A 24,263-nucleotide genomic window follows, 5' to 3' on the forward strand; every position below is an offset into this window, starting at 1 on the left:
GGGGCTGCCCGAAGCCGGTAGCGCTCGGGCAGCCCGGCTCTTAAACAGAGCCGAAGAGTCGGGGAGGAGCAGAGCCGCCATTTTCCCGGACATGTTCGGCCTTTTGGCAATTCCCCCCGGACGGGGGTTTGACTGCCGAAAAGCCGGACATGTCCGGGAAAAAGAGGACGTATGGTAACCCTAATTATTGAAGGGAAAACCACAGGCTATAATGTTGTACCACAGGAAGGGTTAAAGTAGGCCAGGAGCCAAGAAAAGATGGGGATTTTTGAGAGTGGAGCAGAGGGAGACTAGACGGCGCTTAGCTCGCTGGGTCTAGCACTGAGACTCATGCCTCACAAACTAGGGTGTTAGAAGTCACAAGGCCAACCTGTGTTGTAACTGTCACTCTTTAATAAATAAGTGTAGGAAGAGTTTGAACATGATTGAAGGATCAAAACTGGACCATATGTTTGATGCTCTCTAGCAGTGACACGCGGCCAGTGGCTCGAGAGCCATGTGGGGCTCTTGGGCTGTCTGGATCTGACAGGAGCTCCGCTAATGCTGCTTGGGCTCATACAAAGGCAGCAGTGAGAGTGAGTTCTCTAGGCCTCAGTCTACTGGGGACCCCTTCACATCCTTCCAAAGAGCTAGAGAAGGTGGGGACAAGGAGAAACAGCAGCCAGGGATAAGGTGGAAGAGGAGATGTATCAGAGAGGCAGAGGGGCACCCTAACATTGCACTGCAGTGTGTGTGCCATGATATGTGTCATGGTAAAGTCACAACAGCGCAACATTACTCCAGTGTACAGGGGAAGGAAGCGGCATAACAGGAGCAGGGAGGGGATGAGCATCTCTGCTCTGCACATTTTAAATTGGCATATGATCCCTTAGGGACTACAATCAGCTGTCATATGTTGTAACAACCTAACGGGTAACTCAGACTTACACCAGGGCCAGGGCTGGTGCTGCTGCAGCTTGGGGAATCAGGGAACTGGACCCTAGAATCTTTCACTATGACTAGGACTATCACTATGAGAGATCTTTTAAGAACGGTTGGCCAAAAAACTGTTTAAAAGCCTGCCCTGGAGAGATTCTACCAATGTGATATATGCCATCATGTGCCAGCAATGCCCCTCTGCCATGTACATTGGCCAAACCAGACAGTCTCTACGCAAAAGAATAAATGGACACAAATCAGACGTCATAACATTCAAAAACCAGCTGGAGAACACTTCAATCTCCCTGGTCACTCAATTACAGACTTAAAAGTGTCAATACTACAACAAAAACTTCAAAAACAGACTCCATCAAGACACTGCTGAATTGGAATTAATTTGCAAACTAGACACCATTAAATTAGGCTTGAATAAAGACTGGGAGTGGATGGGTCATTACACAAAGTAGAACTATTCCCCCTACTGTTACTCACACGTTCTTGTCAATTGTTGGAAATGGGTCATCCTGATTATCACTACAAAAGTTGTTTTTTCTCCTGCTGACAATAGGCCACCTTAACTGATTACATTCATTATAGTGGGTATGGCAACACCCATTTTTTCATGTTCTCTGTGTGTATATATATCTCTTCCTACTGTATTTTCCACTGCATGCATCTGATGAAGTGAGTTTTAGCCCACGAAAGCTTATGCTTATATAAATTTGTTAGTCTCTAAGGTATCACAAGTACTCCTCGTTCTTTTTAAGGTGACCAAAACATCCTCCAGACAGACCTGCTCTCCATCCCTCCCACTGCAAAATCACACATGCTGCGGGAGACCCTCTTAAAATTATTTGGCTCCCTTCAGCTCAATGTCGAACCACTTCTTTTTATATGAAACAAAATAAAATTATCTCACAGTGTATTTCTACAGCTCTCATTAACACTGAAATATCTTGGAATATAAAAGGATGCCAAATTATATTGAAATTTTCATGTTAGAGCTACGTTACCCATGTAGAGGTAAAATTCTCTTAGGTTTGGCATTATTCTTAGCAAATCAAACAGTATCCTCAATTGAGAGCCAATATGTTCCATGGTTAGAGCAGGAAATTGGGATCCCAGACTCTCACCTCTACTCCTGACTCACTGTGGCTTTAACTGCTCTCTGCCTCAGTTTACCCATATACAAAATGAGTTGGTAAAGCATTATTATTACTTAAACTTGGTCTTCCATAATGCTTAACGACATGAAAAAACACTGTGAAGCACGCATTTGATTTCATGCAGTGAAATAAATAAACTGAATTGATTGAGAATTCATATTTATCCATGGTTTCAGGACCAATGCCTGGATCCCAAGGCCTGTACTAAGTTTTCAAAAAGATGTTCATAGCTTGCATGCACAAAATATGCAGTTACAACACAGCACGTTAAGTAGCACAAACAGCTACCCATGTTGTCTACAAGCCTGTGTAGCTTACACATGCAATTTAGGCACCTCTTCTGAAACACTTAGATTGTAATCTGTTTAGAGTAGGGGCCATCTTTCTGTTATCTGATTGTACACCACCTCGCACAATGGCGCTTGGGGACCTTGATGTGCTCTCACAATACAACTAAATATTTATTTAGTTCTCTCTCTTATTTCTCTTTTTAATCACATGCCAAACACACTACGCACCTAGCTATTGGATGGACGAGTGGAAGCTTTTAGAGATTTGATTGATAAGGCTGATTTTGGGAAGCAAATAGAAAAAATAGACATTTTAACAGTTTCTTTGTGTTGTTCCATTGTTAGGTTCGTCTAGAGTGGCCCACAGATCTGGCAGTCAACCCGATGGATAATTCCCTGTATGTCCTCGATAATAACGTTGTGTTGCAGATCTCTGAAAATCACCAAGTGCGCATTGTGGCCGGGAGGCCTATGCACTGCCAGGTCCCAGGCATTGATCACTTCCTCCTCAGCAAAGTGGCAATACATGCAACTTTGGAATCTGCCACGGCTTTGGCCGTCTCCCATAACGGGGTCCTGTATATCGCTGAGACCGACGAGAAGAAGATCAACCGCATCAGGCAGGTCACCACCAATGGGGAAATCTCCCTGGTTGCTGGTGCACCAAGCAGCTGTGACTGCAAAAATGATGCCAACTGTGACTGCTTCTCTGGGGATGATGGCTATGCAAAGGATGCCAAGCTCAATGCCCCTTCCTCCCTAGCAGTGTGCGCAGATGGGGAGTTGTATGTTGCTGACCTTGGAAACATCCGAATCCGCTTTATTCGGAAAAACAAGCCATACCTCAACACACAGAACTTATATGAGTTGTCCTCTCCTATAGACCAGGAACTCTACTTGTTTGACACCAGCGGTAAACACCTTTATACCCAGAGCCTGCCCACCGGAGATTACCTTTACAATTTTACCTACACCGGAGATGGAGACATAACCTTGATCACTGATAACAATGGTAACTTAGTCAATGTCCGGAGAGATTCCACTGGGATGCCACTCTGGCTGGTGGTGCCAGATGGCCAGGTCTACTGGGTGACAATTGGCACCAACAGCGCTCTCAAGAGCGTGACAGCACAAGGGCATGAAGTGGGTCTGATGACGTACCATGGCAACTCTGGTCTTCTTGCCACCAAGACCAATGAAAACGGATGGACAACATTTTATGAGTAAGTGCTGCTAGGATAATATGCCTTTGGCACCATTTTGTATTCCATGTAATGTTAATGGAATAAAATTCACTGGATGAAATTCACCCCAGTGTAGAATGGCCGAAGAGCAAAGCATCAGGTCCCACGTAAGCTCTTAGTATAGGATTTAAGGGGTATATAGTGTGGACTGAATTCTCTGCACTGAGTGAATTTTACCTATCGATTTAGGCTGAGATATTCAAAGCTACTTAAAGGATGTGGATGCCCAATTGCCGTGAATTTTAGTTGGAACGGGAAAGTTAAGCTGGATATTGAAAAATCTTACTGAGCTTTGAAAATCTCAGTCTGGGGTTTGGGAAAGATCCAAAGGAGTTTCCAGGCTCGCAGAGGAGCAGGATCAGCTGACCCCACCAAGTACAGGGGAAAACCCGCACACCCCAGTGGGACTGAAACGAACGCCCTCTATAGCCCAGAACAGGAGTACTATAGAAACTCAGCCAGGAGGAGCTGACTGGCTGCCCCTGCCAGCCTGAGCTGACTCTGTGCAACGTTCTGTCTGACCAAAGGGGGCACAGATGCATTGACACACCAGCTCCCACTAGGGCTCCTAGGTGTGATGTTGGATGATGATGATGATAATAGTAAGTCTCTATTGAGAGGTCTGTAGGGAATCACGGCCCACCCACTCCACTGGGTTCCAGCTCAGGGTCCTTAAACCAGACAGGCAGAATCAATCCTCCACAACTCCTCCTGCTGTGCCCTGAGCTCCTTCCTACCTCCCTGGGCTCTGTAGGCTTCTCCAGCCTGTAGATCCGGTCGTCCCTTCTCTGTGGTGTTGTCTCTGGGCATCTTCTCACCAGCTTGCTGGCAGGACTTTACATCTCCAGCCTGCTTGCTCCTCTTCAAGGCCCCACTCCCCTCTGCTTCTCAGCTCTTTTTTTCTCCTAGCGGCTATGAGGCTGCCAATCAGCGCTGGCTGGTACTTGCTGCATTAACTGCTTGGTTGTCAGGCCAGCATGGGTCTGTAACCCCCAGTGATACCTAGTCATGGACCCGGACCCCATGTGCTAGGTGCTGTACAAACACAGAACAAAAAGAAACTCCATGTCCCAAAGAGCTGACAATCTTAAGTGTAATACAAGAGACAACAGATGGGGACAGACAGAAATGGAGCACAGTGAGACAATATTGGTCAGGCTGGTAGGTGGTGTCTCAGCTCACCAGCAGGCCGACTGTTAGTAAATTATTTGTAGGCTTCATGGCAAAGGAGAGTTTTAAGGAGGGATCTGAAGGACGATAATGAGTTACTGTGCGGATGGGTACGGGAGCTTCTCCCACGTGTTGAGGGGCAGCATGGGAGAAAGCATTAATATGCTTATTTGAATATTTTCCAAGTGGGCAAAAGAATCTGACAGTCTCTTGTTCACTCCCCTGCCAGAGCTCCTACTATCTGTGCTCCAGTGTTTTGTCCAATCTAATTTTATATGGCTCAGGGTGTAGGACTGACACCACTCCCCTAGGAAGACAGTTCCACAGTCATTAGATTATAATGTCATTATTATTGTTATTGGTATGCTTTGTTACATGCCAGCCGTGTGCTCAGTGCTTTATGGGACACTCCCTGTCCCAGGGGACTCACAGGCATAGAGAAGACAGGATGCACTGGGAAACCCAAGGCAAGGATGATTTGGGGCGGGTGTTTGGTTTAGTTTAGATAGTGCATCTCTAGCAGGTAACGGGAGAAAGGTTGGTGACTTGGTATAGAAACCTGAATGGAATTGAATGTATGTGCAGGATAAGGCTGAAACAGAGATTTAGAGAGAGAAAGAACAAAGAATAAATGGCCAGATTGGCGTGTGCTTCACTGCAGCTTTTACACTTCATTGCCCCTAATTTACCCCAGTTGTATCTCTATTGTCCCTAACTGAGTTAGACCCAGGATCATTTTGGCCCTTTTCATATTAACATGCTCCACACTCTTTTTTTTTTTTTTTTTTGCTTAATATTCAGTAATAATACCAAGGCCTTATATAGCACTTTTCATCAGTGGATCTCAAAGGGAAGTAAGTATCACTATCTATGCCCCTTTTAAAGATGGGGAATCTGAGGCACGGAGAGGCAGTGACTTGCCACGCTTACCCAGCAGTGGGGCCAGGATTAGAACGCAGGTCTCCTGCATCCTGAGCTCTAAGCCACGCAGCCTCCTGTATTGCTGGTTCTGCCTTGAAAGGGGTTGATGTAAAGCCTCTGCTAAATCAGCTGAGGGGTGATAGGTTAGTTAGGTTCTGTATTCCTCAATGAATCACAGTTCCTATCTCTCCACCTCCTATACCAGTGTTGCTCTCTGGGGAGCGGGTTAGCGTAACTAGTTCTCCTTTTTCTCTAGGAGTGGAAGCCCACTACTACGTTGTAATATTGTGCTAAATCAAGACACTATTTCCTCTCTCCACAGACGCCGACGCTTCTGTCTAGCCCAGGGGGTCAGGTGTGTTGGAGAGCCCAAGCTCCAGCCCGAGCCGCAGTGTCCATACTGCTATTCTTAGTGTGCTTGCTTAAGCCCCTCTAGCACAAGTCTATCTCCAGTGGCAAGGGAGACAAACCCTAAGAGGCCCTGCACTTGACAACAGAGCTAACCATGGAAAATTAAGCAAACGAAATGTTAGGATCATTAACGATCACATTTATCTCCACTTCCTCTATAGTTTTGGTCATAGACATAAATACAAGAGCAAATTTTTAAGTAAGAGAGGAAAAAAAAAGGCAAGCTGCTGTGTGGGTATATTCATGACAGCCCGCAGTTATTTCTTGCTATACAACTCAACGGGGAAGTTGTGAAACTTATTCTGGGCCAGATGCGTCCCTGGTGTAACTCTGGTCATTTCAGGGGAGTCACATGATAGCTTTTAACCTTTTGTAGCTAAATGGAAACCAGGGTTGGCTAGAGGTTGGCACAGAGGAGTGGGAATCGGGATTGATCTGTGTTCCTGACTCAGTTACTGATTTGCCAGACTAAGGTGCACCAGAGTCTATGTACATCACTGTGCTTGTATCAGGGCATGTTTCTCTAGTTTAGACAAATCCCATGTTCATTCATGATTGGAAAGTGCTTTGAGATCCTCAGATGTAAAACACCCTAGAAGTTGAAAGTAATTTAACTGCAAGTTACATAACACTCCCAGAGCCCCAGGGGACATTTCCACATTATAGGCTTTACCTTGACTCCCATCAACAAATGCTGGCACAGGATGACATTAAATGATCACCCTATAAGAAAAGAGAAGAGGTCCAGTACTGAGCAGCAGGTGGCAGTACTGAGCAGCAGGTGCATACTTGAGTGAAGGTGGAAAGGAACAGCGGGTAGGTGCCAGTGTGAGCATGTTGGGTACATGGTGCTGCTTCAAGGGGAAGTTTGAATGTGTCAGAACCCGGGGACAGCCACTAGGGTCACATCTTACCTTTTGACTCAGGTGCAAAGATCAATGGTGAGAGAGGGTATGGCTGTATTGAACACTTCTAGCCACTCACCATGCATTTGATTGCAAGTAGTTTTCTCCCTGTACCTGTTGCTAATATTGGGGTAAATCATGGCTCTTATGCCACAACGTGCCCAAGACACAGCTGAGTTGGTGCAGCACTAGTATGTGGAGCAGGAGGCAGGTTGTGGGGATCTAGCATTGGAGGTCGGTCTGGAGCACGCCATGGAATCCAGCTCCCCAGGGACTCCCAGCAGATCCCGACCCAGACTGGGAAGGGGGAGGTCTGCTGCAGCACTGAACGACTGGCTGTTCCTCCCCACACAGCAAGGGGAGAGGAGCTGTGCGGACTACTGTACTCAGGGACTACAGAGCTGCTCCATAACCCTTGGGATGGGACTTAGCAGGAGGTTAGTCTGTTTTTCACCCTTCTCTTCTTTGAGAGAGAAACTCACTCCAGTGCAGCAAAAAGGCCTATGCCCCTTTGAAGTTTATTGTGACTCTGATTGCCAAGCAACTGCATTAAATACTCACCTTCACGCTGAACCTTCGTCAGTAATAATCGATGGGAAAGGAAGCAAGTCCCGGCAACTGCATCAGGCTAAAAATCTCTCGCCGTCCATCTCCTCAAGCCAGAGAGAAGGGATGCTGTATAGTTTGTTGGGTTTTCTTTAGCTTGACCTGAAAGAATTGCTACCAATCTGGACATAGCTTATTAGTCGTTTTTTTCAGAAACCAGAGCCTTGTTAAAAAACATTTTTATAAAGTCAGGACTGTAGTAATTATCTTGATTAGCTCATTGTGATGGTATCACTGTATGCTAAATAATTTAATTTCCCCCAGAGCCTAAGTCAACCCTTTCATGCATTATTTAGCCAATATAAGGCTTTTTAGTTCAAGTCTTTTGTCTGCTCAATTAGTTCTCAAGGTCACTTCCTCAGATGCAAACATAGGTGTTTATACATCACTGCAATTAATGCTTAGGATCAAATTGCCCAGAAACCCCAAACCCATTTATGCTGCTCACCTACAAGAGGTGACTCACAGACAGGGGGAAAAGTGTTCTTGAACCAGATCTTCAGATTGAAGTTAATGGAAATACGCCCATTTACATCAGCTGAGTTTTTGGCCTTTACGTTGTATGGAGATGATGTCTCATAAAGGACTAAAAGTTGCCAAGCCTCACACACTCGCTAAAGAGCAGCTTACAAAAGCATGTTGGATGAAATGCACAATAAGGCTGTGTGCTGGCCCTCTGCCCAGGAGTGAACTTCACCCTCCGTGAATTAGCAAAAGCCACAACTCATTAATAACAACAGTAACTTTCTAGTTGTGGGTAGGTTTTTTTCCATTCACAGGGGCAGAGTTAAGGTTGTTTGCATGTTGGAAAGTGGAAATGCTTCCATATATTAATGTGAATGAGTTTGGAGCCAAGGTTGAAGTTATAATTGCTTTCTGTTAACCTCTTGTGATTTCCTTATTTGTTTAATGTTTGGTTTTGTGATGTGTATAATTGTGTGTCTAGTTTTGAATTGCATGTGGCACCATTAATGATAAACAAACTAAGTCGTTTTGTGAGAAGTTATAGTAAAATCCTAGATAATTATAGAGATATATAACACTTCTCCTGTGCGCCAGAATAAGTTCTGTGGACATGTTCTGTGCCACAGGGACAGCAGTTCTGGGTACCTGGTACTAAAATATATATTCCTGGGGAATTCTGCACCACTCTGAACGTGCAGAATTCATGTCCCCCACAGATTTCTTTGCTTTCCTGCGAAAAAATGACTCTCTGATGGGGAAGCAAAGGGAAGTCGCAAAAGCAGTCACTTGACTCTCCCCAACAGTGTGAGCATGTCATTTCAGGTGCCCAGATCAGCCAGCAGAGAGGTAAATCACTGCAGAGGGGCAGGGCTTGGAATCCCCCAGCCAGTGGCTCATATCCTGCACTGGCTCAGCAGTTAGTCTCTGCTGGGCTGGTGGCAGGGAGGACAGGAGATCCTTTTCCCCTGGAAGGAGCAGCTGAGGCCATCACTGGGTCAGACCCATTCCCAGAAACTTACTCCGGCTGCAGGAAGCTCCATACTCCCTCCCCCCGCCCACATCCTGCCCCCATCACTCCTCAACTGTGGGGAAAGGGATCATTGTACGGGGAATTGCTCCCCCCATCCATCCAACCCCCCTGCCAAAGGGGGCGGGGCAAGCGTGTTCAGTTTTGTGCAATTAGAAAGTTGGCAACCCTAGCCTGGCATGAAGGGACAGGACCCTGGGACCCTTGTGCTGTGTCAGGGTCAGGTGCAGTCTCACTGCTGAGTCCCTGTCCTGGGGTGTGGGCTACAGGGTGATCTCCCATCTCTGTGCAGGTAGTGACCTGTGCTCCCCACTGCCATGCTGGAGCCTCCACATTTACTTATTGACAAATAAAATGTACAGAATTTTAAAATATTGCACACAGAATTTTTATTTTTTTGGTGTAGATTTTTTTTTTTTTTTTTGGTGCAGAATTCCCTCAGGATTAAATATAGGGAGTTGTTAATGTCCTAAGAATAGTGAGAGCCCACAGTTCAAACACATCAAAGTTGTTTATTGTTTGAAGCCTGCATGATTTTAACATTCAATGAGTAATATATATATTTTGGCTCCTCTTTTCTGTTGGCCATTTGGGGAGCTGGCATGTACTAATAATAATAGGGTGGAATGTATTGATTTTGTGTGCAGGCTGTTTTTAAGGAGCAAGTTAGCTTGCATGTATGTAAAACATGTGGGTAGTTCAATAGGGTTTTTATATATTTAAAACTTTGTTAAATATCGTTTGGAAAGTTGTGAAGAGGCTAGACTTTGTGGAGTGTATAAACACACAAAATATAGTTTGTGAGATGCATTCAGAGTCTTTGGCACTAAATGTAACATTAGTGTGGTTTATTTTTCCAACCTATTTGACTGCTAGTTGCAAAAGGCTGATGAAATGTGAAAAATCTAAGATGAGGAAGCCTCGGGAATCCTGGAACACGTTGACTTTCTGAATAGACAGTACTTGTGACCCTGCTTTGATTCCCAGGGATCACGCTTCTATACGACAGTAATGTGATAAATGAAAGCTCTGAATGTTTACAAGCTAACAATTAGGCCTCGTAAGTACCAAATACCATTTTAATTCTGTGCATTGAACCTTAGCTAAATAAATTTCCAATTGGGGATGGATGGCAACAGCTTCCTTTGCCGGCCTAATAGTTGTCACTGTAATTGTAAAAGCCGAGTCTTTGCAGTCGGTTTGAATAGGAGGCAGCAGCTGCATTCTCAGGTGATGAATTCATTGCTCTGAGTGCTGCTGTGCTCATTCCCATGTTTCAGAATTTCCTTAATTCTGGTGCTTTTGTAGCATTTGGAGAACACAAAAAGTCTTCGGTTGTGATGAAAACTGGGCCACCTCTAAATCCTGAGATTGTGGAAACAGGTCTATGCAGCTTAGCTTTGAAATGAATTGACTAGAGGAGATTTATCTTACTACAAATACCAGGACACACCTGCAGCTACATGAGAGCCAGTCACCTGGCCTTCCTCTCGGAGCTGGGAATCTGTCATATAAATGACTTTGTGGAGGCGGAGGTGAAAAGAGATGAAACATCCATGTCAGTCACTTTGACTTGTTAAAACTTATTATCTATTCAGAAACACGGAGGCCTTAAAGTCAGAGGGACCCATGGGGTTGGGGTTTATAATAAACAGCATCCTGTATGTACCATACACTCTAATCCAAGACAAAAGGGCAAAGTGCTCCAGTCATAAGCAAAATATATAATGAGAAAGGAGAAAAAGAAATGTGCCATGAGAAAAGTACTTTGTGTCCAAATGGGAATGTCGGTCATAACTCACGTTTATATTGAGCCTTCTTTTGTGTTGCCATCCGAGTGCTAAAAGGCTTTTGTTTGGACATGAATTTTTTACACTTCATCTGCCACTAATTAAAAATAATAATAAAAATGTTAATAGTGCAGTTGTGCTACCTTCTCACATTCCCCTCCGTCGGATGTGACCTTTTAACAGCTGCGAATAGGTGAGATATCACCCCCAGAGTAAACTAGTACCATACCCACATCGGTTCCTAATGCAGATGGGATGGAGGTGGAATAGTCATTTAGAATACTTAAAATGCAGATGTTTCAAGTTATCTCTAATTCTCAACCCCAAATTCCTCTCCTGGCTGTTGGGTGACATTCACCACCATAGCCGTGGTGTTTTATTAAGCGGCATGTGTGACATTTTATTTAAATTATGTTTAGTTTTTTTTATTCTGATGTAAATATAATAAGCCTGTATAAAGATCTAAGTGCCTTGACATCTAAAATTTGCATATATGCAAATTCGCTCTCACACACACACATACACACACTCATACCTATATTTCTATATGTATGAGCTACTTTGTGTATGTGTAAATTATTTGAAGACTTCCAAATCCTCCTGCCCCAAGCAGCGGCAGGGCTAGGATGTGCAGCTGCCGAGAACTTGGCCTCTGTCATTGAGCTAGGTGAGATGAGAGGGAGTCTGGAGACCTGCTAGTGTACATGAACGGGTGAGTGCTGGCAGGTGTCTGAGATGTGCAGATGGGTGGGAACTGGATGGTGCTTGTGACTGGTGGTTGGTTGAGTGCTGAAAAGTGTCTAAGGGTGCTGGATAGATGGGGGAGTAGAGGGAGTCTGGAATTGCTAACGGGTGTCTGAGGGGCTGGCGGGAGCTCAGTGTCAAACTGGTGACTTAGGGTAGGTCTACACTTACAGTGGCATGTACAGTACAGACACTGCGTGCCCAGCTAGCACAGGTATAAATAGCAGTGTGTACAGCAAGGCACATGTCTAAAGCCTAGGATATATACCCTGCATGGCTCTCTTCATGCCCATGCAGTGCCTCCTAGATGTTGTTGAGGATTGCAAAATGACTCCGCTTCCGGGAGGTCTTCATGCCTTGAACACTGTTGATAAGAACGCAGTGGCTTGGCTTGACCGGATTGCATATGCTAAATATAGGGCCTCCTCTTTTGTCTACACTGCTATTTCTGCAGTGAAAGACTCCGGAAGTGGAGAAAGGCTCCGGCCAGGGGGAAGCAGCGAGTAAAGGCCTTCCGCTGCGGTGGGTAGCTCCACACTGCAGTGCGTGTGGACGCAGCCTGCTTTTCACTGCGGCATGTGTTACACGCCGCTACCTGTGTAGCCAAGAGTAGGCAAGGTCTTAGTGAGGGTGCTGGTAGGAAGGCTGTTGTCTGGAGGGCTGTTTGTGGGGAGCTGGGAAGTAAACTGGGACTGAAAGGCTTTGTGAGGTTTATTTTGAATGTGTAAGTGGCACTTGTGGTGTATGGGACTTTTGCTGGCTCTCTGCACGGGGCTGAATGTCATTCATAGAATCATAGAATATCAGGGTTGGAAGGGACCTCAAGAGGTCATCTAGTCCAACCCCCTGCTCAAAGCAGGACCAATTCCCAACTAAATCATCCCAGCCAGGGCTTTGTCAAGCCTGACCTTAAAAACCTCTAAGAAAGGAGATTCCACCACCTCCCTAGGTAACCCATTCCAGTGGTTCACCACCCTCCTAATGAAAAAGTTTTTCCTAATATCCAACCTAAACCTCCCGCACTGCAACTTGAGACCATTACTCGTTCACTTATGATCAATCATAGTGCTCTTAGGACTTGGGTGAAATAGCAGCCAGTAACAACCCCTTAGACTTCAGTGAGGTTACTCCTGACTAGCCCCATAGTAAGAGGAGAACAGGGGTGTATCAGACCAACATCTCATGTTTTTATATGTGACTTGACTCTTTAGCACCATCCTTGCCCTGAGGTTGTTAATGCTCCAGGTCTGAACTATGGGGTTCAGAGACAGAAGTTCGGGTGGCAGAGCGGCGGGAGTGGATCTGAGCTCATCGCTACTCTTAGGGTGGCACTCTGTGTAAATACTGGTGTCAATATAAAAAGCCCTTGTGCTGTTATGTAACACACCATTGGGGACAGTGATCAGTGATGCGCTTCCTCCATGGGACAAAGACACTAAATAATGTCCCTTGTTCACTGCCGCTGCAGGTGGCGTAAGGATGTCTGCTGGGACTCAGCTGATGTATAAAGTTACATAATGTTTTCAAGTAGGAGACTCACAAATGTCCTTACAGGAGGTACAGTGACACTTAGCAACCAAAACACTTGAGTTCCCGTCGCAGCGCAGACAAACCAACAACTAATGAGCAAAGAAAGTTACTCTGTATTCAGAGCGCTTTGTTTGACTTCCAGCTTTAAAAAAAAAGCAATGCAGACCAAATCCTGTGCTCCTAAAGTCACTCGGGAAAGGCTTAACTGGTCTATGCCAAACTCACAAAAACTGTCCTAAATTTATTCTCTTTTCCCCTCTCTTTTCACAACAAGGTAATTAATTACCAAGGCATTGTGCCCAGCTCTCCAAGTGTGAATAATTCCATGACTGAGAGTGTGACATGACTGTGAGCCAGACTCTCCTTGTCACCCAGGGGATGGGAAGACCATAATGTACTTAGACCTTGACTCCAGAGACCCCTGTCTGAGGCCCAGAATGTAGAGAAGATGGCCAGTTACTACTTTTGCTCACTTTCATTTATTTTAAATATTTAAGTTGGTTAAAAATAATCCCATCCTTAAAGATGAGGGGCCAACTCCATCCCTTAGGTGTAAGCATCCACCACCCCACTGACTTCAGTGAAATGGCAGCCACTTGCCCCGGGGTCGAATTTGGCCCATTCATGTTTGGTGTCCCATGGAACATACGTGAATTTGGGCCTGCCGGTGTGAAATAGCAGGGGAAGACGCATTTGGGGGTGAGCGATTTGTTCTGTCATTGTTAGGGGCTCAGATATCATGGTGATGGGCATGGCCTTAGCAACAACTCCATGGCCTCTCTCAGGCTTCTGCTCTGGTGGATAGTGCTGCTAGGACACTTTTCCCTGGTTTTGGATCTTTGAGGGTGGGGGACGTTGTGTCATTATATTCTCTAGTTGCCGTCATGCTTTAGTGGACGGTGGTGGGATGGCTTAAGCCCCATTTATCATTGGTTATTTTTGTTGTGGGGGGGGCAGGATTCTTACTCCTTCTTTTCCCTGTCTGCTTCCATGACCCCATCGCTGTAGTATCTCCTCAGTGGGCCCAAGAGCTCGAGGGAATTGTGCCACTTTCGTTTCCCATTGCTCTCTACTCCCAGCTTACACTTGGGAAAATCCTGCTTTAGGAAGCTCTTCTCCTCAGGGTATAGTCCCCTTGCTACCTCCCTGCTTTTAGCTCATTTTCTGGCAGAGGGAACTGCTTGGGCAATGTCATGATGGAAGGGGCTGGTGGTGTGTAGTCCCTCTTTGTCATGCTGCTTATTGAGTTATTGAGCCAAACCTGCACCCCTTTAATGCAAGCAAAACTCCCAGTGGAGTCAGTGGGGGTCCTGGGAGCCAGGTAAATCGGCAGGAGCTTTGCCGCAGTAGAATCTGTGTAAGGGCTTCAGGATCTGGCCTGTTCTTCGTAGAGCAGCACGTAGATCCCCCTCCTCTGTTCATGGTACTGATCACACTCCGTCCTCCTTTTCAGGTACGACAGCTTTGGCCGCCTGACCAACGTCACCTTCCCCACAGGCCAAGTCAGCAGCTTCCGCAGCGATACCGACAGCTCAGTGCATGTCCAGGTAGAAACCTCCAGCAAGGACGATGTTACCATAACAACCAATCTGTCAGCATCAGGCGCCTTCTACACCCTCCTGCAAGGTGAGCCCGGCGACTGCCCCTACCCCACGTTCACCTGCACGCCAAGGATTACACAGCAGGAAACAGACATCTTAATTATCCCAGCACCAGAAAAACCTTCCACCCAGCGCCCTGCAACATGCTGGTGCACTCCCACTCGCACCCACTTACCAAAGCAATAGGAAACATGACAGGGCTCGCTGTCAATTCTGCAGCTGTTTTCCACTTGGTTCTCAGTTGGTTGCTTAGCTGTACAGTGCTATACTCCCTCGTCATTACCATCATTATTCAAACCCACGGGCTAGCTAAACCTGACTGCTCCTCCGGTAGACCCTGTTACTTCACCATTTTAATGGCTTCCCGCTTAAAGAGTCACTGTGTCCCCCACCAGAGTAGGTTTCAATTAAGGAAGCTGCGTATTGGGGATCGTCATTCTTTGTGCAGTGTGCACTGAGCACCCTCCAGGGAAACGACCAGTACACAGTCCCTGCCCCCAAGTGTCTGGGCAAGAAGTGGAGGGGGGCAGCAGGAAGGAGGAGTGAGTGATGAGGGGATGTGTGCAAGGCGGTAAGTTAGCACAGTCATTGCTGCATGTGTTGGGCCAGATCCGCAGCTGGTGTAAGTCGGCACAGCTCTGCTGACTTTGCCCGGAGGGACAGGTAGGGAGGGGGAAGGTTAGAGAAGTAGGAGGGGGAAGAAAGAGGTAGGAAGGCAAGAGAGTAGAGAGAGTAGAAGGAAGGCTGAGGTGGGGCACTGTGGTGGGAGCAGAAGTTACACTCCAGAAATGCTTGTAGATGGCAAGAGTTTTCTTAGGGCTGAGAATCTGAAGCTTAGCCCTGCTCCCTGGGGGTCAGGCTGTGCTCAGTCTCGCTCCCTCGGGTGAAGGGCCAGCAGGCTCTGTCTCACCCCTTCTCTGCTAACTCCTGCTCTGTGCCCAATGAAGATGCTTGTGGTCAAATACCAGTTTTCACCTTTGTATGGAAAGAAATGTCTCCGTCAGACCCAGTCAGCCCAGGAGTCACATTTATGCTGGTTCCTTAAAAACCAGATCCCTGGGTGGTTAATTTCCTCTTTTTTTCTATAGTTAAAGGTAATCTCCTGCATAGGAAACTGCTTCCTATGTCTGTGAGCACCTTCCCTGGCCCCTGAGAAAGCAGTCTGGGACCCAGGCCTTGTCAGGCTGTACCTTACATTGCCCTAGGGCATAGCTGGTGTGCGGCGATTTTTCCTTGTGCACTACAGAACACACACCAACTGGAACCCTAAGTAGCCTGGCCAAAAATCCACGCATTAAGATGTCTGGCAAATACTCAGACGTGAGGTTGGCTTCACCTCAGGAGCCTAATTAAGCAATAGAACCCGCTGTTGGGGGCTCTTTAGTGAGATAATTGACTGCGATGTGATTTATGCCTCCCGAGCCAAAGGCCAATAAATTGCCCAATAAATCTCATTGTGGCATCCCCCAACAACACGGGACAAGGCAGGACAACAGGCCATTTTTAATAGTTTGAAATGACAGACGGTGTTTTTAGTTCACAGAATGGATTGAGCGGGGAAATGAGCTTTTCCCAAATGAAGTGAACTTTCTGGTACGTTAGCTTTCTTTCAGAGTCTGAAAGGTGTGTGCAGTCCCATCAGGAACAAATCCCAATTAGCCTTGTTTGCAAGGACCACCTACAGAGCAAGTCTAGGCCAGGGCACAGTTGGGCAGCCTACTTTAAAAGATGCAACAATACTTTTCCCTTGCTCAGCCAGAACTGACTTTCTGCCAGGGGACAGAAAAGAGGCTTCAGGAAGAAATTGTTAGAGAGAACTAGTCTGCATGTTAGGGTGACCAGACAGCACGTGTGAAAAATCGGGACAGCGGGTGGTGGGTAATAGGAGCCTATATAAGAAAAGGACCTAAAAATCGGGACTGTCCCTATAAAATCGGGACACCTGGTCACCCTACTGCATGTTGGCCCATAAACCGGGCCGGCTCCAGGCACCAGCTTACCAAGCAGGTGCTTGGGGTGGCCACTTCAGAGAGGGGCGGCACGTCCAGCTGTTCGGCGGCAATTCAGCGGACGGTCCCTCACTCCTGCTCGGAGCAAAGGACCTTCCGCCGAATTGCCGCTGCAGATCGCGATCGCGGCTTTTTTTTTTTGTTTGGTTGGGGTTTTTTTGTTTGTTTGGCTGCTTGGGGCAGCCAAAACCCTGGAGCTGGCCCTGCCCATAAACCAAGCGCATTAGCCTGCCAGGTGCCTAACACACTCAGCTAACTCAGAGCGTGGAGTGAGATGATATGGTAGAGGTGGTGTTATGCCTTCAGCCTAGGGGTCTCCCAGGTAGAGAGCATAAAAAATTCCAAAACAGCTAGTGCACGGAGGGGGAACCACACGTTCCAAGGCAGCGGGACAGTGATAGAGGGAGCAGCACAGGGGTGGCCGAACAGAGGTTTCTGGAGTCTGCCCTGTGCAGATCAACCAGCGCATGGCTGAGGAGCAGCAGCAGTTTACTGTCTTGCGTGTGTCACTCCACGATAGTGGCTCTGGGGGTTTTAAGACTGTCTCTCCCTCTCAGTGGTTGTTCAGCAGAGAACGTAAGGTACTGACAGAACTCTTAGCATGAGCTCTGGCATAGTTGATTGGTGCAGAGCTTCATGATGAGCCCCAAACTGGCTTTAAACCTTTCAAGAAACCCGGACTGAGCTCTGAGCATACTCGGGCTGAACCAAACGCAAAACTGGGCTGATATACGGTTTGATGCAGGACTCAGTGTGACACTGAGCAGAACCAAAACCCACACTGAAGCTGACGTAAAGCCCTGCTCACACAGACAGCTGGATTTCACAGAGCTCCAGGGAAAAGCCCTCTTGCTAGCTCTAGGGGAGAGTCTCTGTCAGGGTAAATGGTGGAGGTAGAAGGTCCAGAGTTTTCTTCCCCGGACTGTGTGCTGCTGAAGACCATGCTCTTGGGGTTGGATGCACCAGTGGACGCTGCTAATGTGGTGCAGGGCGAACATACAGTGTCCTGAGATTCCCATAGACGGCGTCCCCATCTGTGCAGCGTAAAGCTGCCAGAGGCAGCTCTACCACTTCCTGCACCACAACCCCCCCATCCTGGTGAGGAGGAGGGGGGATGTCGGATGTGAGGAGGGCAGAGGAGCAGAGTGAGTCTCTGCTATGCCTGATTCTCCACTGGCATAAGTTAAATTTGCTATGCTGCAGCTCTTATGCCAAGTCTGGGCAGCTGAGAATCAGGGAGCCCTGGCCAGTCTACCTCTCCAGTGCCCCTGGGGTCTCAAGGCGTTGGTGTCTACGGGTCGGATCCAGAGCCTGTTGAAGGTCAATGGAAAGACTCCTGTTGGCTTTAACTATGCCATTTAGATATTCAACGGGCTTTGGAGCTGCAGTCCTGGATCACTGCAGTACTTGGATACGCACTGGTAAATTCCAGTATCACTGCAGTAATAGTGTCAGTCTATCGCTTAGTTATCTGCATGCGTTTGGCTTATCTGGTCCAGCTGAGATCATTGGAAAACTCCATTTGGCTACAGAGGGCATTGGATCAGGCCCATAATGAAAGAGACCAGCCAGCTTTAGGCTTCCTCTCCTAATTGTATCCAGTTGTGCCATTTGCCAATATATCCTCGCCTGAGGAGAGATGATAATTTTGCTCTGACCTGATTTCCCCTCGAGCTGCAGGAGAGCAGCTAGTGAACAAATGTAACTTGCTTCAAAATGGAAAAACAGTTTTCATGAATTTTTAAAGGGATTTTTGTATTCACAATTAGGTATTTACAGCAGCCAGGGAGACAGAGATGGGAGCGTTCCCCAGCCTTCGAAGGAGCTGCAGAGCTGGCATGCACTGCATAATGGGTTTTGAACAACCCTTTCCCACTGAGTGGAGCCCAAACGCTCCAAAGGCTTCTCCGCTAGATGCTTGGAAATTGTGAATTTTGACTGATGGAGGTTCTGCCTGGTTTTCTCCTGGGGGAGCCTGGGGAGGGAAAGCAGGAATATTGCCCTTCCCCTCCACTTCTGAACTGATGGGATTTGAGTCGTGAAATCCGTAGAACTGCTAAGATCCCTTTCAGGATCCACTGGAGGCCATATGGAAGCCCTGTGCTTATGCACTCGCCTGACCCACAGCTCCCACAGCAACTGTTAGTCCCTCAGAATCCTCTTTCAGGGTAGCCAGGAGCATGTCATTGGGAAAGCAGTTAGCACTGAGTTATAGTGAGAATCCTTGAGGTGGAGGAACAAGGCTGAGGAGAGCAGCTGGCTCCACTTGCAGAACCTGGTCTCCACCGAAGGAGGTTACAAGACTTAATATAAACAGACATATTTTCAAGAATGACATATCTATGTACAGATATAGAGACAGATGTTTCAGGATTTGTTTAGGATGTAAAATTACGAACAGTGGACACACATGAGCTTCAGAAGGGATAGAATTCAGGACCTTCAGCAGCAAAACCCCACCCGCCCACTATGTGAGCTAAAGGAGTAACTCTGTTAGCTAAGAGAGTAGCGGGCTTTTATCCTTGCTGCGGCCAGCCCCTACAGGGAGACCTGAACACACATACTATGACAGAGTATTACACATTATTCCCCTGTAGTCTTGTTTAACCCGCATAACAGTTTTTGTGCAAGTGTGTGCAGTCCAGAAAGTGAAACTTTCTCTAGACTTGAAAGAGAAATGGACAATTCCCAAACAGACATTCATGGTAAACAGTAAAGGTGAGTGTTAAAAGTCATCAAAACGCTTGGCAAGAACTCAGGTAAGGAAAATAATTAAATATGGGTTTCTGTCCTCAATCACTGGCTTGAGCCCATCTCTTACCTTTCTCCAGATCAAGTCCGAAACAGCTACTACATCGGCGCCGATGGCTCTCTCAGGCTGATGCTTGCTAACGGCATGGAAGTAGCACTGCAGACTGAGCCCCACCTGCTGGCTGGCACCGTGAACCCGACGGTGGGGAAGAGGAACGTGACCCTGCCTATCGACAATGGCCTCAATCTGGTTGAGTGGAGGCAGCGGAAGGAGCAAGCTAGAGGGCAGGTTACCGTCTTTGGACGCAGGCTGAGGGTAAGCAACAGGCAGCAGGGGCGACACTTGATTTTATCTTTCAAGCATATTCAGTCTCATGGTAGAGAGGGGCAGGACCCAGTTGCAATGAATATAATGGGGATTTTTTATTGAGCCTGGAGGATGGACAGACCCTGTAGTTCTATCTGTATCCCTAGCTGAGACAGCCTTTATTATATCTCCCTACGTCCTGACTGAGCTGTCATGGATAGCACTGCAAGTTCCCCTGCAGGTCCTGTGTATTATGGGAAATGCCACACATCCAAACCATACATAACGGGCACGTTAAGTGCCCAGATGAGAACGCAGGTGCACAAAGCTGCACCTGTCTTTCCAGTTGCACTAGTCACTTGGATTGAACATAAGTCTGAGGAAGGGCAATTTGTAAACCTCATTGTTCATTCAACATGCAGTCTCTGAAAATCTTCCTATTTCCTTAAATTTGCCACTCTGCTGACTGCATTGAGGAGCTGAGTCTGTGGGATGCTGGGAATGTGCATTTGTGTACCTACAGAGAATGCCACGCACACCAAAAGCCCATCTTCTAACTCTTGTTCTCCCTTTCGGGGGGGTGCAGAGTTTCTGTGCTTGTAAATGACATGTTTGGAAAACACAGCTGTGCACAGGACAATGTATTTTATGTGCTAGTTAGAGCGTCTTGAAGCTCTACCCCCATAAGCCTGTAATTCCGTTGCTGATTGCTGATGAAGCTGTAATAATAATATTGACTACACAGCCGTATGAGCTGCCACTCCTGGAGTCGAGGGCTCTGAGCAGCTAAGGGGTAGTGCTCAGCCCTTGGCAGGATCAGACCTTCCGAGAGTGATGCTCAAAGTGTTGGTTAATGTCACTTGAGAGCTGGGATTCGAGTTATTTCTGCACACTTGGGCTAGGCAGTAAATAATAACACCCAGGGTCTCAGAATATAAATGTTCTGCTCCTTGCTTCTCATCCTCTCCTCTTTCCTGCTGTGTGCCCCTGGCCACTCCTGGGTCATTTCTACTCTTCACTCAAATGATCACGCACTCTGCCTGTATAAGCTCAGCCACCCCTGACCTCGTCTGCCAACGTGAACATTACCACAGACCGTTCAGTTTCCTTCATTACCAAGAGAGAACATTCTGGCAAGCAGAAGTCACTGGGAGCTGGGCATGTGCATCTTAACCCCCCTCATCAGAATCTGCTTTTGTGCATGTGGATCAGTTGGCTCCAATATTCTTTTGCCATGTAATACATAATGAAATTACCAAACAAGCTGTACTCTAAGGATAGACAGGCTTGCAAACCCTGCAGCTGTGTAAAAGCCTTTTGGGGTTCAAAGCAGCTTTCACCCATGTCTTCCCCATCCTGGCTAATAGCCATTGATGGACCTATCCTCCAGGAACTTATCTAGTTCTTTTTGTTATGCTCTCTCCTGTCGGCATAGAGCATCTTCACCAGACGTGCTGCATCGGTACAGCTGGGCTACTGTAGCTGCAGCGCTGTATGCATAGACACCCCCTAAATCTCTGCTTCCGTCCTCCTGTTTTCTTCCTTTGTTCATGAAAGGCTAACAAGTGGGAGAGGAAAGTGTGTGGCTGGTGGATCTGTTGTGGGGGGTGGGAGGCGGGAAATGTGACACTGACATGTTTGCTGCCATCACATTGATCGCTCTGCTTTGTACGTTCCATCCCTGTCGTCTACCTGTTGTTTGTCTGATCTGCTTAGATGGAAGCGCTTGGGGGTAGGGATTCTCTGTACAGTGTCCAACCCCCTTCTTAGTTGGTCCCTTGGTGCTACCATAATAAACATAATTAATAAATAATATGTTGATCCACGAGCCATAACAGCCAGCGTATTGAGGGTGCCGGCTGCATGGTGCAAGAGTAGTCACAGACTAGTTGATCTACCCCTCTGTAAGCCTGCAGAAGGAAGAGCTAAGGAATCTATCCATCGGGGATCCTGGATATTCAGGCTTTGCACAGGGGAGAGGATTTGGCCCTTAACACGTGTTAATTTTCAGCTTCACTGATCCACTGCGTGTAACAGTGTTTGTCAGCCTTCTTCGTAGTTCCAGCTTTGCTGACCTGACTGTTTGCTGCATCAGTCGCAGCCCTTGCAGCAAACCTTTACCTTTACATATCCTGCACGGACTCGATGAAAGCTTCCATGCTCTAATTGGCCCTATCGGCGCAACAGATTGATGGCCTTGCTGGTTGGCTGGCTGCAAACTCCACTCCGCCAATAACAAAAGGCAGTGCGCAGGCTCCGTCCCAAATTGGAGTGTTAGCTAGAACACTGCTCCTGATAATGTAGCTCATTTTTTTTTTCTTTTTACGAGCATGAACTTTTTAATAAAGAAGGATGTAAAATAATCTCTGGCGGTGGAGCACGTGGGATGGCTGACAATTACAGAGCTGTCTGCTTAATCCGTTTTATTTATTTAACCAGGGAAGCACCCATTGAGAATAGTCTCATATTCACCAGGATGCTGGCTGCAAGATAGCAGCCACGGAAACATTAGTTGTCACAACACTACCTCCCATCACAGCCTGCGTTAGTGCAGAGATCTCGGAGATGATGTTACTAACCATTACCGAACAATTAAAGCATTCTGACCTCGTCCCCAGAATATTTATACAGAGAACCAGCCCAGACTCGGACACACTGATAACCACAGCTTATTTGCCATGGGAATTCCATGCAAGCAATATTTTTTCTCTGTGCAACTGTGTTCAGTCAACCCCTGGGGATGGAGCTCTGATTACAGACGTGCCATTTGTACTCTTATAGTTAAGGTTGCCTCTGCGTTTTCATTATGAATCCTCATTTTCAGGGCTTTATAACTCGCATGCAAAGGCTGGCCCCAGAGGATGTTGATGCGCATTATTTTGACAATATTTTTAGCTACGGGAGCCCAAAAAGAAGGTTAGAAGTAAATGCTGGTAATGAGTGACACTGCAATTCCAAAGCAGGCTCACCTGTTTTATTGATCTATTCTGGGCTGCGAGCCTGGGGTTTATGTTAGTGTCCCTCACATTAACTGGAGGATATTTAATTACGTATAAAGGTGGGAAGAGTATATTTTGGATTAAAATTTAGGGGCTGTCCACCTAGATCTCAGTCCTGAAGACTCTGGTTAAGTACATGGCACCAGATTTTAAAGGTAGTTGTGTGCCGAACTCCCATTGATTTAAATAAGAGTTAGTTGTCTTAATACCTATAAAAATCTGTCCCACGGTCAAGTGCATTGATGGGCCACAGCATTCAGTATCGTTCAGGGTCAAGCTCACAGGACAGAGGGTTGGCACAAGATTTAGATTTATAAATCTAAGGAAATAACATGTTGTTACTGGGCCAGATCTAGAGGTCCGTATTTGGTCCTTACTTGGGCAAACTCCCATTGAAGCTAATGGGATGTTGCCTGTGTAAAGACTTACGGCACTGGTGGGCAACCTACGGCCCACTGACCGCATGTGGCCCGTCAAGATAGTTAGGGTAATCCACTGGCGGGGCCGCGAGACAGTGTTTACATTGCAACAGAGGGTCCTGTGGCATCTTTAAGACTAACAGAAGTATTGGGAGCATAAGCTTTCGTGGGTAAGACCCTCACTTCTTCAGATGCAAGTGTTTACATTGGCCTGCCTCAGGCACAGCTGCCCGCAGTTCCCAGTGGCCACGGTTCACCATTCCTGGCCAATGGGAGCTGCGGGAAGCGGAGGCTGGGCTTTTGGCTGATTTCCCGTTTCTCCCATTACCCATTTACAGTCTGTTTTCAACACTGCTGCACGTTTAATTGTAGCATTATCTACCTTGGTTCCACATTAGCCTTTTCTTTTCCTCATGTCAGACCCTCCATTACCTTTGTTATCCATCACCTTGGTGTTATCATCAACACTGCCCTCTCTTCCTCTTCCTCCTATATCTTCTTTATCTGTAGATCTTCATCTTCCGCCCGCACATGCACACTCCTGCCTCAGTTCCATCTTTGCCCATCCATGTAGGGTTACCATATTTTGTGCCTCCGAATGGAGGACACTCCACAGGACCCCGGCCCCGCCCACAGCCCCGCCCCCGCCCCAACTCCGCCCCCTCCCCAAAGTCTCCGCCCCCTCCCCTGCTTCCCGCGAACATTTAATTCGCAGGAAGCCTGAAGCAGGTAAGGGGGGGTGTGGGGGGAGGAGGCGCGACCCAGGCTGGGTCGGCTCGGGCCCTGGGGTGCCGGCCCCGGCCCCCGGCCGACCACCCCTGGCTCGCCCAGCACTGCCGGCCCCCGGCGGCCCGGCGCACCCCCCGGCGGCCCGGCTCCGGCCCGGCTCGGCCTCCCGGCCCCGCGCACCCCCCGGATCCCGGCCCCGCGGCCCAGCACACCCCCCTGATCCCGGCTCCCAGCGCACCCCCCGGCGGCCCGGCTCCCAGC

At 47.4% G+C, this 24,263-nt stretch overlaps 1 protein-coding gene across 2 annotated transcripts in view; it reads left to right on the forward strand.

Moving 5' to 3' along the window:
• Positions 1 to 24,263, forward strand: part of TENM4 (teneurin transmembrane protein 4) — a 768,234-nt gene that overhangs the window by 720,534 nt on the left and 23,437 nt on the right. For both annotated transcript variants that reach the window (XM_034759079.1, XM_034759080.1), the window contains 3 exons: positions 2,720 to 3,597; positions 14,641 to 14,813; positions 19,629 to 19,864. In XM_034759079.1, the coding sequence (XP_034614970.1) occupies positions 2,720 to 3,597; positions 14,641 to 14,813; positions 19,629 to 19,864 (1,287 nt within the window). The remainder of the gene's footprint in view (positions 1 to 2,719; positions 3,598 to 14,640; positions 14,814 to 19,628; positions 19,865 to 24,263) is intronic.

Source organism: Trachemys scripta, chromosome 1 (assembly GCF_013100865.1).
Source record: "Trachemys scripta elegans isolate TJP31775 chromosome 1, CAS_Tse_1.0, whole genome shotgun sequence".
Lineage (NCBI taxonomy): Eukaryota > Metazoa > Chordata > Testudines > Emydidae > Trachemys > Trachemys scripta.